This window comes from Euprymna scolopes, chromosome 39 (assembly GCF_053919585.1).
Source record: "Euprymna scolopes isolate OS-2025 chromosome 39, ASM5391958v1, whole genome shotgun sequence".
Lineage (NCBI taxonomy): Eukaryota > Metazoa > Mollusca > Cephalopoda > Sepiida > Sepiolidae > Euprymna > Euprymna scolopes.
Window position 1 is genome coordinate 36,067,716 of NC_136520.1, and position 16,752 is coordinate 36,084,467.

The following is a 16,752-nucleotide window of genomic DNA, read 5'->3' on the forward strand; positions in this document are numbered from 1 at the left end:
AAAGTGGCAATGTGCCTTGTTTGGGGTGAAAATGTAATGAAAAACATAAAAAAAATTTTTTGAAAATTAAAAAAAAACTTGCATAGTGGCAACAAGTTTATTGATTTGGACATTTTTACTATGAAATTAAATTGTAAGGAAATTTACAAATATTAATATAAAATATTAAATTTCTCTTGTGTTCAAAAGTCAAGGTTCAGGATACAGACTAAAAGTCGATCGATGAGGAAACATGTTAATTCCAATTTATTTTTTCTTTCCTTTAGTTCTGCTATAACCATTCCTCTGAGTAAAATCTCACAGAATTTATGAATGTTATGTATTTTACTTTGTGCATTGAAAAGAAGAAAATACAGAGATTGAACAGATGGACAATTTTTGTCTTTTATATAAAAAGACTAGATCCTCCGGCTCTAGACAGTGCCCACAACATTATTGGCATGAATAAATTAAAAGTGATATTATTAAAAAAAAAAAAAAAAAAATTCTAATATGTCTAAAACATTCTTTTTTTTTTTTTTTTTTAAATTTAAATATGTCTAGTCAAAAGCAACTTTGATGGTTCTTGAATAAGATCTAGGTGTAAGCATCTATTCTTCCACAACATTAGTGTTATCTAACGGTAAAAGTTTTCATGTAATTATCTTGCTTAAAAAAAATTTTAAATGCGGACAGACGTACAAACAGAATGTACCACTTAAGTAGATTGCAGTCCTGTAAAGTCCAAAGAAACCCAATGTATGCAACATACACAGATGTATGTTGCAAAAGTGTTGGAAAGATTTCGCATGGCAACACTCCTCTTTCTCTCTTGGGGGTTTCAAGGATCTGTATCTATTGATTAGCATTGGATATCATTAATCACGATGGTCTTGCTGACTTTAGTAGTTACTGACCAACAAGTCTTTTTTTTTATTGATCTTGGTTCTTATGAGTCCTTCCCGACTCCTTCCAAAATCTCTGTCACACCTTTTTTAACCCTAGTCACAACCCCAACATTGGGAACTGTGTTGACTAAGTTAAACTTGCTCATGGTGTTTACTGTGATCTGATCTTGAAAAGTACTGAGATGTATTGAATAGTTCTTGTTCCTCTATATGCCTTGGAAGTTGAGTTTTTTCTTACTCTGATATTGATATTAAAACGAATTTCTTAATATACTCACTCACTCATTGAAATTTGATGTATAAGGTATTTGAACCTGTAGGACACTTTTTATTGGGGTTTTAGCTGGCAAAATTTGCTGCTAAGGGGTCAAAATTGCAAACAAAACGGTTGATCTTGGCAGGGTAAGTTCAATAAAATATTACTGCTGCTGTTAATTTTAAGCATGCTCAAAATTAAATATTCATGGCTCAAAGTCACTTAATTTTGAACCTTTCGTATCCATCTGTCGCTAGCTTAGATGGTAATGATGCTGGAGAGATTAATAATGACTAAATGTTCTGATTTTTAATCTAGCGAATAGTACCCAAGTCATATTTTTAAAAATCATTACTATATATTGGATAATAAATAAAGAATTGGCTCTATAATAATAAATACAAAATCTGCATGAGTTAAAATATATTTATGCGTATTTTATGGCCAGACAACACCAGGCAGCCTGCTAGTTATGTACAGAAATGGACTTATGAATACCTTGACTATGATGGGTCCTAACCTTCGGGTGAGGGTAGACTATTCAGCATCACTCTTAAGGCATCCTTATTTTTATTTATTTGTCCCCTTGTTGTTAGGAAAAAAATTAATTTGTCTATATTAAAAAATACAAAAAACTTACTGCGTAGTATGTATCTATACTAATGCAGCTAAAATTCTGGACCTAAGCATGATCGTATCATATATCCAATGATGAAGTCCCAAATTTGGGCGCTTTGAGAAGTGTGGAGTCTCCTCTTAATCACCATTGCATCTATAAGTTAAATAGAATCTATTATTTACAAAATGTATGCCCACAAAATCAATCTATATTATTATAAACTCTGTGGACTGTTCATGCTTGCTTGCTTGAATCTTGCAATATCCAAGAATTCTTCATAAGTTTTAGTTTCGGTTTTGATTCTAAATGATGGCACCCAAGTCATTTTTTTTATCTTTTGAAATCACTACTGTATATTGGGTACAATATAATATAAAATAATCGATAGAGAATTGACTCTTTAATAATATATATGAAATCTGTGTGAATTAAAACATTATATTAAGCATATTTTATGATTAGGCAAGGCCGGGTTCCTCTGCTAGTCTATTATATATATAAATACGTAAGCCTGTCTGTTTGTTTGTTCACAATTTGATTAATATATACAAAAGTTTCGTTACTTTACTCTTTTATTTATTTCTATATATAGCTTCATTCTTGGAAACTAGATACAATAAAAAGATTATGTCATTTGCATATGACATTAAGAAAAATCGATTTTATTAAATAGCGGTATCTTAATTAATGTTTCTAGTGAGAGAATTATTTTCAGTGTTTTATTTAAAATTGTTTTTAATACATTTTAAACAATAATTTTATTGATAACATTTATTTTTTGGGGAATTATTATTTCAACATCGAATTTTTAAAAAACTTTTAGAGTTATTTGCCCCTTAGAATCTTCTGATCATTTCATTTGTTTGTTGTTATTATTCTTTAAACAGCTATACAGAAATCGCAAATTTTACGATTTGACCCATCGTTGTTTAATACCTAAAAAAATAGGATCTACTGCCCCCCTCTGAATTCCACAATTTACACTTTTCTTTCTTTTTTTTTTTCACATTAATCTCATCGATTACAAACTTTAATTTCTAATTAAAAAAAAAAGGTACATTTTTACGACGTGACTCAGCGTCTTTTACCCCCTAAAAAATTAGGACCTACTTTTTTGGGGCCCTAATACGTTTAAACAATCTTTATAAATAATATGAAAGAAGTAATTTCGAAAAAAAGAAAATTAACATTTTAAAGTGGAGGATCACTTTTCTATATAAATTTAACGTAAAAATGAACACCCATTTTGGCCACAAAGCATTCAACGAGATATATCATCTCTAGCATTTTTTTTTTTTTTTTCAAATTTAGCGATCGAGATGGATGGGGCAAAACATGACAAATACAGTTTTTTTGTTTGGTGGGCGTGGGAATTACATTTGAAACATAAAATAATTATAAATTTAATTAATTTTTATGACACCATTCTGTACTTTCACCTTACACTTTTATAAACAAAATGAACCCCAACATATGACAAATTCATTTTTGTTATTTTGGAGGGAGATTACATTAGAAGCATAAAATGATGAAAAATTTAATTTAATTGTTTTGAAATTAATTGTTGATAGATCTTCCTTTTTTTTTTTTTAGGAGTTCTATCTACTTCGTTATTTTTATTTATTTATTTTTGCGATCACGCGGGCATTCGCTGTTATCTTTAGTGAAACAAAAGTTCTAATGATTTATTTTTAATTATTTATTTTAGGGTGGGTATTTATAGTACTCAATATCCGGGAAATAGTTTCTTCTATCTGTATCCATTCTGCCGAAATATCTGGTGGAGAGGGTATCAGGTACTTCTTCTTTTAAGGAACGATTAAATTTACATGTTTTTATCCGTTCTTTTATTTATGGAATTGTTGTGAGGGTATCCATGTTACCCATGATGAAAATGATTAGTGTAGCAGGTGTTTTCCAAACGGACCTGTATGTAAACCCAGGCAACGCTGGGTACTCATGCTAGTTTATTTATAAAACTTATATTTACAACACAATATACCTTCTACCAAAACAACTAGATTCAGCATTAAAATAACTTCGAGTTTATATACCATAATATATATATATATATATATATATATATATATATATATATATATCATTATTTAATTGGAATTCATTATTGAGATGAGTATGATTTATTAATTTTTATTTATTGCAGACTATTATCCTCATCTTTTCTTAGTTGTTTCACTATCTTCAGACAATTCTCACCTGGAACCGTGTCTATTATATATATATATATATATATATATATATATATATATATATATATATAAGTTGAATGTCTGTGTCTGTGTGTGGTCACGAATAGTCTCCTATATGATTGATTATTTTAAAAACCTGATCACATATAATGATAGAAGATATCGAGACACAGGAATGGGTATGTTTGATCTGGCAGAACAGTGGTTCATTAAAATTGTGGGGTCTGTGTTCACGCCTGATCCACAAAGTATGGAAATAAAAAATTTAAAAATTAAAAAAAAAAAAACGTTTACAAGTGTTTTTTTATATAGATGTACATAAGAATACTTTGATAAGTATGTTTTTAATAAAATTGTGGTGTCTGCGTTCGCGCCTGACCTCCATAGAATGGAAATAGGCACAAACTTTAATAAATTTGTTTATAATTCAAAAGTTATAGCCTGTTAACGTAGAATGAGTACTTTACATCAACCTATTCCTTATTCCACAGATTTTTTTATATAACATGGTTGGAGAGATGAATAAAGCATCAGGAGCTTAACATGGAGGCATGATGATTTTCCATTGCGACATTAATAGTTACCATGATTGTATGATAGCAAAAAGAAAAAGCTAAGTTGATTTATATGCATACTCCACAGAAATTCGCCACATGCTTGAGAACAAAATTCTGTACACTTTCAACTTTCACATGTCTGTCTCAACCTTATCTGGTTAGCTTGTCTCTTTGATGGTTATTCTCTTGATCTTTCTTAAATGAAATCTTCTTTATATGATTTCTTTACATAGCTGGAGCCTGGTAGCAAGGAACATGCCCAATCCATATTAATCCTTTTTTTTTTTTTTCTTTTTTTAAATAACTATTTCCTTTATGCTTATATAGATATGCAACATTAGTATATGGAATAATGGATAACAAAAATATTTTGGTTCTGCTTTAGTGATGTATTCATTTTTGTTTTTTACTAATCTGTTCACATGCTTATCCATTATTCCATTTTACCTGAAATTTGCATTTCATGCTTTAAACTCCCTTTTATACATGTATCTTTTGTTTTGTTCCAGGTGTCCAAAACAGACACAAACTTGCCATCCTTATGGATCGGCTGCGTACACGAGGTCCACTCCAACGGTCCTGGACTGATAGTATCAAGGCTGTCCGTATGGCTATGGCTGTAAGTATATACATCTTTGCATTTGATAAACAATTTCAAACTTGTATATTTTATTTTCAGATATATAATGTGTGTGTTCGTAAATTATTACCACTGTAAGAAGTATTTCTTAGACTAGTGTAGAGTATTTAACAATTTTGGGAGTCTATCATTTCAAGGGTTTGTAAATCCACAATCTTGATTAACCTGAAAAAAAAAAAAACATTGACTTTTTTTTTTTTTATTGTTTTGAGAAACAATTAGAATAGTCTCAATATAAAGTTTCAGAACAAAAGTTTTTAATCAATGTTTTAAAAACAGTCATTTAACCACAGTTCCATTGAAAAAGTGTATTTTTATTGAAAATTATGAAAGGAAGTTTATTATTGTTTTAGGTTGTTTTTTTATTATTCACAATTAAAGCATCATCTCCTCATCATCTATGTATATATATATAAAAGGCAAAATGGCCGCGCGCATTTTTGTATGTCCGAGAAAGGTCTTTTTCGCTGGGCTTCTCGACTGCGTTACATTTATTTAGAACTTTCCTTATACTTTTTAAGTTATAATATCACCTTAGCAGAAACAACCTTCTTAGTGACACACAATATGGTTTCCGCTCTGCAAGATCTACCGCAGATGTGCTGACGGTTATATCTCACAGGATTAGGCTTCCTTTCTAGGGCAATTGCTCTTGACATATCAAAGGCCTTCGACAAGGTATGGCATAAGGGTCTACTTCACAAGATTTCCAGCTACGGTATAACTGGAAATTTTTTCTCAATCATTGAATCATTTCTCTCCGATAGGCTCATAAGAGTAGTGGTCGATGGACAAAAATCAGAGTCCTGCAGTATTAATGCTGGAGTCCCTCAGAGGTCAATCCTGGGCCCAACTCTCTTCCTGATCTACATCAATGACCTCCCTAAACACATACTTAAATCATTTGTTGACATCTATGCTGATGACACGACCATCTACGGCAACACGTCAAAGGCTGTAAATGACAAAGTTCTCTCTGATCCTCTCTCCTCTGATCTCGAGCGCGTGGTTCAGTGGGGGAAGATGTGGCTGGTTACCTTTAATGCATCTAAAACCAAACTCCTATCTTTACATCATCAATGCTCTGATCCCCATCTGGCATCAATTGTGATGGATGGCTCTTGTCTGGGAGAGGCCCCGTGTTTTGACAAGCTTCTGGGTTTGACCTTTACTCCTGATCTGAAATGGAACACGTACTTCAAGTCTGTTGCGAAGGTTGCTGGAAAGATGGTGGGATCCTTCTACCGCTCCAGAAGATATCTCACTACTGATGCAATTCTCTATCTATATAAAAGCCAAGTACGTCCAAGGATGGAATACTGCTGCCACATCTGGGCAGGAGCTGCTAAAAATAGCCTATCCTGCCTTGATAGAGTACAAAATCGATTTCGTGGCTTAGTGAGGGATGCCCTTTTCTCTACCCTGCAACCTCTCTCCCACAGAAGAGACGTTGCGAGCCTATCCTTGTTTTATTATTTCCGTGGCAGGTGCTCGTTTGAACTCCAATCTCTGGTCCCCCCTCGCCAATCTTTCACGAAAAACACCCGTCTAGCTGAATCCACTGTGAAAATTTTCCCCCATTCTTTATCTGTGCCTAAATCAAAATGTGGATTCCATGAACAAAGCTTCTTTCTTACAACTGCACGCCTGTGGAACTCTGTTCCGTCTGCCTGCTTCCCACCTGACTACAACTTGGATGTGTTCAAGTCCAACGTTAACAAATTCCTAATGAACCGCCCCCTTAAGTAAACACTTCATCAAATCTCCACACTAACGTAATGTACTTGCAATAACCCTTATCCCTGAGTGGCTTCTGGGCCTTGATAAGTGGTGACCACTGTGTAAAAAAAAAAAAAAAAAATCTATGATTTGCGAATGGACATTGTCTCTACATTTATTTTGGTCGACTTTTGAAAAATTTCCTCTATTTCATCCTTGAGCGTGTTTGTTTGTCTTTTTCGTATAAATAAAGCAAAACTAATCGTAGCGAAGTAGGCCGCCTGGCTTTCCTGCCAGGGACGTTCAAAAGGCAATTAGCTTTGATCAATGTGAGGGAAACCCTTTGTATCAGACAATTGCTATGTATTTCGACACTGCCAGAGCTCCCCCTTTTTGTGGGGAGCTGGTTTTCCCAAACATCATGAGGAATGGCGGAAAGTTAACTGGCCTGCAGCCAGACATTCATTTCTGCGCCTGCGTGAACTCATTCACTTAACTGCAAGTCAACTTTGACATTGATAAATTTGAACGCTTTTTACTTTCCCTCGCGTTGTAGCATAGTGGTAAGATCTCAGGTTTTCTTTCACTTTCTTTTCTGTCTTCGCATTGTGGGTTCTAGCCTAACTGCCTACTACCACTTTTTTTTTTTTCTCCAAACACTCAAGCAATGCCGGGCACCCCTGCTAGTCGGAGATAAATTTAAAAAAATACTTTGAAATTTTTTAAGATGTGGATTTGTATTATTTCAACTGTTGTTCTCATCTTGGATTTTATTCTCACAATATTTCGACAGATATAACCTTCTACCTTCTTCAGGTGTATCTTGTCAATCTCTGGAATCTGTATGGAATTTTGAACGGAAACCTTTATTTAATCCATGGGGGGTAACTTGCTCTCGTTTCGTCAACCATGACCAGGTAAAACTCTTAAGTAACTTGTAATTGTGTTCTTAGAATTACCCTTACCGAAAATATCATTTTGATTATTATTTTGCACTGATATCCGTTAAACCATAGATCTTGGCATACAGATTTAAAAGTTGAACACATCTGAAGAAGGCCAGAGGTTACACCAACAGGATAAGAAGATGGTCTTAATAATCCAAGTCTATATATCTATAAAAGCGAGAATGTGTGTGTGTCTGTAAGGACACTTCTCAACCTATTTTTTATCTACAGACTTGAAATTTAGTATATAAGATATTAAGGCATGTGAAAATCTTTTTAATCGCTTTCTTTATTCAGAAAGAAAAGGACTGCTAAAGGGTCAAAATTAGTAAATTCATACATGGAGGTCGTCAAATTTTTATCTTTTTTTCAACTTTCACGATTGAGCATGAGCAGTTGAGAAACATGACAGCTTCTTTGTTAAGAGTAACATTTTTGGAAAAATATTTGTGAATGTCATTTCAGGCTGGTCTAATGGCTATCGTACTTGACTCAATGTCTTTAGGTTTTGGTTTCGATCTCAGCTCGAGTATTTTTTTTTTTTTTTTTACAAGAAGTGAACTGTTTAGAAAAACATAATACTCGCATGCACATGTCTGCATTAATTAAAATATAACATTTATGTAGTTTATAACCAAGTAACAAATTTAAAATACTTAGTTTGGGGTGGAAAGGATTTTTTTTTTTTTGTCTGTAAAACGAAAGCATTTAACTCCAGAGAGAGGGTGAGAACGTCTTTTAAACGTTTTCTTTCGTTTTTCTACCCCCTCCCCCCAACAACCCGCTCAGTCTGGTTGCAAACACTTCAAACAAAATTGTAGAATTTCAGTCATGATCAAAGAACGACCTAAATACGTTTTGATTGCTTGAAGATAGTCAACCATTGAATTAGAATTATTTTAAAAAAGATTTTTGAAAAATATTTTTAATTTTTATTTTTATGTACTTTTTAAATCAAAATTTTATTTTTACTTTATTTATTTTATTTATTTATTTACAAAATTGTATACCAGCAACCCATAAGAAAAGCGAAGTGTATTCCTGAGACACACAGACAGGAAGTTTCCTGTGTGTATATATAATTGTGTGTATTAATTATAAATATAATTACTTGTGTTAAACTCCATTTTCCTTTTAAAACATATTCTGAATTTTTGTTACTGACATACACCAAATCTCCATTATAGTATGGTATTAGTTGTACCTACCAGATGTTGCCCGGAATGCAGCAAAGTCGACTTAGATTTAAAAAATTTTTTGCACGTTTTTTGGAAACTTCTATAGAAAAAGAAATTAAATTTGAGTGATAAGGGAGACAACTTTTATTATGTTCTTTAATTAAAAAAAAGAAAGAGTAATTCCTTTGTTGATTTTTTTTTCATTATTTTTAGGTGATTATTTAAATATTCTATATTATTAGTCTGGGTCAGACTAAGTAATTTAAAAAATAAATTGTAACTTTTTAATTTTAAAAATTGTAGCCTTTTGATTTTAAAAATAAATTGTGGCTTTGTGTTGCTAATAACACTGTAGAACGATAACAAATGTAAATTGGCTAGACTGAGGAAAAGTTAAGATTTTCAAAATCCGACAAGATATCTTTATATGATAATATTATTAGATTTATTGATTTACTTAGGAGTTGGCCAGTTAAAAATTATGGCATCGTTGTTTGTCTGTATTACCAACTTACCCACAACATTTATAATTGAAATCATTTAGAAAAAAAACCCAGTTGTTGTCTTATTTACAAAAAGTACAATTACTTTTAGTTAGCTGCTGCTGATTTGTATGATGTCGCTTGTCAAACAGATATACATAGCAACGTAAACCTATTTTGCCACTACAAATTTAATATATAAATAGAGAATTTATTTACATGATGAAAACATCTTTTTTTTTTCTTTTTTTTTTTTTAAAAGTATGTTGAACAAAATAAAACTCTTATTGCCTCTTGACATCTTGGCAAAGACTTCACATTATTTTTCATGTTCTTTTCCCCCTTCGCGGTACCGCCTGCCTTCCTACTACCACATTTTTTTTTCTTGGTCAATACACACCTCCAAACATTCGGGCTACTTACTTACAGTTTATTTACTTAAATTCACTTGGAAAAAAAAAAAAAAAATTTTGCCATGATTACATCACAAGCAATATTAATACTTCAGTCAAATGCTGCTGATGCTTGTGTTCTCTTGAATATATATTGGATTACCTCAGTGTTAAATGTCTAGTGGTGTACATGTATAGATATTGGAACAGACCACGTACATATTATCAGAGATTAGCAGGGTTACCCAGTGTTGCCCAGTGCAAAAGTGTAACATATTTCTATTAAAACTTTTCTTTGTATCGCTCTCTATCCATCTCTTTCTCTTTCCTCTCCTCTGTCTTCTTTACCAACCCCATTCCTCTCTGGGCATACACACATACATACAACTCTCATTTACATAATAGATTTCCAGAGGAAGATTCAGCATTTTCTTTTCAGATGAGTACATAATAGCTCTTAAAGATTGACCTCTGATCTGGCAAACTCCAGATAATGAATAATTTTTTTCTAAATCTTAATCATTTTTTTTATCCAGGGCAACACTAATCAAGAATATACAGACTTTGTGGGTCTCTGTTTTGTATTTTTGTTTTTACTTTTAGCTGGACATACTGACATACAAACACACAAACAACTGCTCATTTATAGTATAAATCTCACCTGTCTGTTTAAATGTATGTATGTATGTCTGCCTAAAACTTTCGATAGAGGCGACGGATTTTCATGAGATTGGTATTGTTTTGAAGCTCGACCCTTCGGACGACAAATATGTAAAGATTTGCTAAAAACATACAACCCTCAGCTGGGTACTTTTCTACAAGGAGGGGGTCGCTTTTTTCATCGATATTTTTGAAAGTCATCCCCTCTTTTCAATTGTCTAGCCTTAATTTAAAACTTTGCCACTTCCGGTTTGGCGATGGACGCAACAACAAAGACTTCACATTATTTTTCATATTCTTTTCCTCCTTTGCGGTACGGCCTGCCTTCCTACTACCACATTTTCTTTTCTTGGTCAATACACACCTCCAAACACTCGGGCAATGCTGGACATCAAGGTTAGTTATATAATAGATTGCAATTGATCACTATAATTAACTCCGCTTTTTTTTTTGCTTTTTTAATATAAAGTTTGGAGCATTCTAAAGAATTACAAATGTATAATGATGAGAAAGCTATAGTATTTACTTGTTTTGTACGGTTAATCTCATCTTGGATGGTTTTAATAAAATAATAGAATCTCCAACTGAAATTCATACAAAAGTCATAAAACCGTACATGTCGTGTTTAGATATGCTTGCAATGCAAAAACTCATATTTGAGCGTATAATTGAACAGTAATAAAATAAAGAATATTGGATATTCATCACTGAAAATATCCAATCAAATGTTCTTAGTGTAAAATGACATGATCTGTATATCTATAAAAGTGAGTGTTGCTAAGATTGTTAAATAGTTGGTCCGGGCGACACCAAGTTAGCTGGACAATTACTATTATGATCGTTATTGATGTTTGTAAAAATAGAAACAGAAAGAATGATATCAAAGTGAAAGGTTTTTTTTGTTTGTTTTTTTTTTTTAAGATTGCCTTTTTTCTTTGTTGGTCTTCGAGCTGAGATCAAAGTGTAGTATCTGTCTAATGCTGTACTTCATGTTTTGGTCTTGGTTAATGGAGGAGAAATCCTTCACGACTGATACATTTTTTTTTATTACTAATAAGAATGCCACTTTTTGGGGAGCCCCCCCCCCCCCCATCATAAAGAACTGCTTTTGTGTCTAACTCTGCTCCTGTAGAGAGGCAAGTAAACAAAAACAACAAAAAAAAAATAAAATAAAATAAAAGGTATTTACAGATAAAATTATTTATGTTAAAAAGTTCCCGAAAAAGTTAACTTAGTGAAAATGAACGTTAGTTTTCATAACTAATATAAACAAAAATATATGACGAAGATGGATTATCCGATTTGTGTCTTTGATCATGTGGAGTTAATGACGTAACGAGATAGTTAGAGATACACGTAGAGAGATTATCTCGATACCCAATACGTTAGTGGACAGACGGAAGTTTTATGCTGCAAGATTTTGATTCGATGGCCGTGGAAGTCAAAGGGGCGAAGTAGCAAAATGTAGACTGGTATGAAGTGCGCCCAAACTCCAGGAAAAAACCAAGCATGTAAATAAATGATTGTATTCAAATATAATTCAAGTCTTCGCGTTTCTGTTTTTCGAATGAAAGAGATCTTTAATTTCAGGAAGCGCAAGAGAAATTTTGTGAAGGTATGTGTCTTTTGTTGATGATCCCACCGACAATGTTATCTGTTTCTTTTAGTAAAGAATGTCTGTGTCATTGTCAATAATTGTTATACACACAATTATAAAAAATATCATCACACATGGACACTAGGGATGATTAATAGACGTTATATGCACATTTAAGGAACTAGACGATCACATAATGTTAATACGTGTGTGTGTGTGTGTGTATATATATATATATATATATATATATATATATATATATAATGTCACAACGTAAAAGAGACATTAGTTAAATAAGCCCTGTTTATATACAGACTTCAGCTATGCAACAAAATGTCTAATTTCTATATGAAAACAAAAACGTGTTTAAATTTTATAAAACATCCTGGGACTAGTAGTAGTAGTAGTAGTAGTATGATGTTGGTAAATGAGATTAAAACTGAAAAGTTGTGCATTTATGCATTCATTTTCGTTATCTACCAGGAATTGTAACTTTTCATCCAAATACCAAACTGCCTGTGAAAGGATGCAAATGAGTTGTTCATTGTATGAATTGTTGCCCGGGGAGATTCCTCTTTCCGTTGTCAAGAAAGCTTCCTAGGCCCCTTTGTACCAGTGCCAACTCCTTTCTTTTTCATTCCTATTGTGGGTGAGGATTGTAATATTGACTGTGAGGGTCTATTGCCAGCTGTGTCGTTATCAGAACAGAGGTGGGGTGTGGGTGGAGTGAGGGGTGGCACCTTCTCAATCCTTTCGTTCCTCCCCATCCTTTACACCCTTTTCTTTCCCAGGATGTAATGGCTTGGCGGACAGGTAGAAAGCACTCAAATACCCACGCTGCCGGCAATAATGAATGTCGATACCTTGTACCTTTTACCCTTTGAAAGGTGGCCATTACTAAGGAATATCCTTTGTTCATTCATTAACGAATGAATGGAATCAGATAATGTTAAAGAGAAACAACTCTCAAATTAAGTGTATGAAAAACGGGTTTGTCTTCTAAGGCATATCAGCCCTTTTTTCTGTACTAAATGCCTAAGCTAAGTACTTATTGTAAACGATTTATTGTATGTAATTAATTGAATATAAGTTATTAAACAAACAACTAGCTGAAGGGGGTGCAGGTTCATAACTTTTTCAACAATATTAGTGTAAATAACCACCATAGACTAGAATAATTTTATTTCCATTAAACACGTGTTATTAATCTCATGGATAGCATCGCAAATGATGTAATTGGCTTTGCCAAGTTTATATTCTATCAAAAGTATTGTTACTCCTTATCCTTCCCCTCGCCTCTTCTTCCTCATCTTTCCCCTTGACTCCTCTTCCTCGTCCTTCCCCTTGGCTCCTCTTCCTTGTCCTTCCCCTCGCCTCCTCTTCCTCGTCCTTCCCCTCGCCTCCTCTTCCTCGTCCTTCCCCTCGCCTCCTCTTCCTCGTCCTTCCCCTCGCCTCCTCTTCCTCGTCCTTCCCCTCGCCTCCTCTTCCTCGTCCTTCCCCTCGCCTCCTCTTCCTCGTCCTTCCACTCGCCTCCTCTTCCTCGTCCTTCCACTCGCCTCCTCTTCCTCGTCCTTCCACTCGCCTCCTCTTCCTCGTCCTTCTCCTCGTCCTCGTCCTTCTCCTCGTCCTTCCCCTCGCCTCCTCTTCCTCGTCCTTCCCCTCGCCTCCTCTTCCTCGTCCTTCCCCTCGCCTGCTACTCCTCGTCCTTCCCCTCGCCTGCTACTCCTCGTCCTTCCCCTCACCTGCTACTAGCCCGGCTGTTATTTTATTCCCTTCTCTAATTCTTTATCTTCCTGCATTATTTTCTTTCTGTTCCTCTTAATTGCTACAAGTACTTTTCTTTTAATCTTAACACCGCTCGTCCATCTGTTCTTGTCCCCCCCCCTTCTCCTTTTCTTTAATCTGTTACTCTCTTTTCTTTCTGACTAATTTTGATATTTACTCTTATCAATTGCCTGTGTGTGTCCCTCTCTCTTTCCTCTCCTTACCTTAATTACATGAAATTGAATGGTTGCACAAATGCCAACACGTTTTAATTTCAAATCTCATTAGATCATTAACTTCATCTGGTCATATAATTACCAAATAAAGATGAGATCTGTACCAATAGGTTATAACTTCTGAGGTACCCACCCAAGAAATTGTCTCGCTTTAAAAAACAGACAAAAACATCCTCGTGTGATTCTAAAGAATCACTTCAAAATGCAATGAGATTCTAAGTCTTTTTTTATATATATTGGAATTTTACTCCAAAGAATTCACTCCCCCCCTCTTTTTTTTTTTTTTTTTTTTTTTTTAGATTGATTATTTATTAATTACTAATATATATTAATATAAAACAGGCACGGGGATGCAATGATGGGACAGAAGTTGGAGATTGGCCGACAGTACAGAATCGATTAGATGGGGGGGGAGGTCTTTTTTGACTCTGTCTAAAAGGGAGAGACTAGTGGTTGATGCACCAACCCAGATGTGGCAACAATATTCCATAACTGGACGAATTGTCACTTTGTAAAGATATAGGATAATCTCTGGTGTGAGTGATTTTCTAGCACAGTAGAGGGAGCCCACCTACTTTGCAGCAGCCTTGGCAATGTCCTGTTCTTCTTCTCTTCGTTTTTATGAACAAATTTAAGTCTACAAAAGATCAAATTATAAACCCTAAAAAATTCTGAAACATAAAGTCACTAGACTTTTTAGCCCATAAAAAACATGCCAAAAGTTATAACCCGTTGACTTAGAATGAGTGCTTTATGCTAAAATGGTTGAATATGGTCAACTTTCTGCTCATTTTTGTGTTAAATATCGAGTCATATTAATTCCTAACTGTTCATTGAATGGATACCATAATACTTAGTTTGCTGCACTTTATAACAAAGATCCATGCAAAATTGCAGCCAAATGCATCCAGTAGTTAGCTGGTCATTTAACAGATACCATAATACTTAGTTTGCTGCACCTTATAGCAAAAGCCGATACAAAATTTCAGCCAGATCAGTATAGTGGTTTCCGAGAAGATGTAGGACAGACTGACAATATAGATTATCATCGCTTTTGTGTTGGTGTGGGTGGCGTATTAGAATCTAGGTTCACATAAGATATTAATACTTTATTGAAACAAATGCTTTCTTTCATCTATGATATAAATCTCACCTGTCTGTTTAAATGTATGTATGTCTGCCTACAACTTTGGATAGAAGCGATGGATTTTCACAAGATAGGTATTTTTTTTTTTTTTTTTATTTTTTTTTTTACAAAGGCATCACCACATTATCAAGGCCCAGAGGCCACTCAAGGATAAGGGTTAAAGAGTGTTCTGAAGCTCACTCTTCGGATGACAAATATCCAAAAATTGGCTAAAGACATTAATTCCTTCACCCTCAACTTCACCCTTTTCTACAGAGAGGGGTCGCTTTTTTCACCGATATTTTCGAAAGTAATTCCCTCTTTCCTAGCCTTAATTTAAACCATCACCACTTCTGGTTTGGCGATGGACGCAACAGCAAAGACGTCACATTTTTTTTTTTTTTTTTTTTTCATGTTCTTCTCCTCCTTTGCATTATGGGTTCGAGCCTGTCTTTCTACTACCACTTTTGTTTTTTTTTTTTTTGTTTTTTTTTTGTTTAACACACACCTCCAAACACCCGGGTAACGCCAAGCACCCAGACTAGTTTCACACTAAATAGTAATTTGTTTAGACTGATGTGAACAATGGTTGATTAATTTAATTGTATACTTTGAATAAAAATGTTTCCAATAGTTTGTCTGTCAGTCAACATTTTAAGTTTGAAATAGCATTTTCTTTGCTAAATATGATGAATAGGGCTATGACAACAGCATATTCTTTTCATTGTTTTTACTCTCGAGTGTGTATCTGTTGATATCTTATACGCCTTTTTATAAAATGATGTGGTACTCAGTTGGTTAACTGTGTCGGATATATACTCGAGAGTCAAAACAATGAAAAGAATATGCTGTTGTCATAGCCCTAGTGATGAAATGTAATGAATATAACCATTCATTGTACTTAGAATAAAAAATGTACCTGTGGGAATCTTCTATGGTTTAGGTTTACAACGTTCAACTGAGATTTGGCTCCATCTTCTAGTTTGAAGTTTGCAGGTTCGAATAATGAAAGGAGTTTGTAAAAAATTTTAATCAACGCCCTGTTACCCGGTTACCACAACCCCTACAAGAGAGAGCGATGGGGTGGATTTTAGGGAGGGAGCTGTTACTGATGCTTGTATTAACTTTAATATGTACGGATTTATCTCCCTTAGTGTTATAGCTAGAGATATAGAGAGGAATCATAATGCAAAAAATAGAAATATGTTGGCATTAAGGAGGATGACAACAACGAAGTGATTTATTTTATTTTTAATAACAAATCTTGGTTGATTTAGTCACAACTTATACACACTGGTATAATGTATGTGACTGTTTCGTAATATATTTTGAGATAACACCTCTTTATCAAATAGTAGGGCCGATTTTTCTCACAAAGTTTCATATGAAGGTACTTGATGTGTTTTGAAGTGTTCTTATGTAAACGCATTTGATAAGTATCAAAAATCAACAATAAAAAAAATCTGATCAAAGAAGGAAGTT

The 16,752-nt window shown here is 33.9% G+C and overlaps 1 protein-coding gene across 15 annotated transcripts in view; it reads left to right on the forward strand.

Moving 5' to 3' along the window:
- The window catches only part of LOC145263738 (uncharacterized), a 727,869-nt gene that overhangs the window by 579,249 nt on the left and 131,868 nt on the right, over positions 1–16,752 (forward strand). For all 15 annotated transcript variants that reach the window (XM_080120729.1, XM_080120720.1, XM_080120727.1 and 12 more), the window contains one exon: positions 5,039–5,148. In XM_080120729.1, the coding sequence (XP_079976855.1) occupies positions 5,039–5,148 (110 nt within the window). The remainder of the gene's footprint in view (positions 1–5,038; positions 5,149–16,752) is intronic.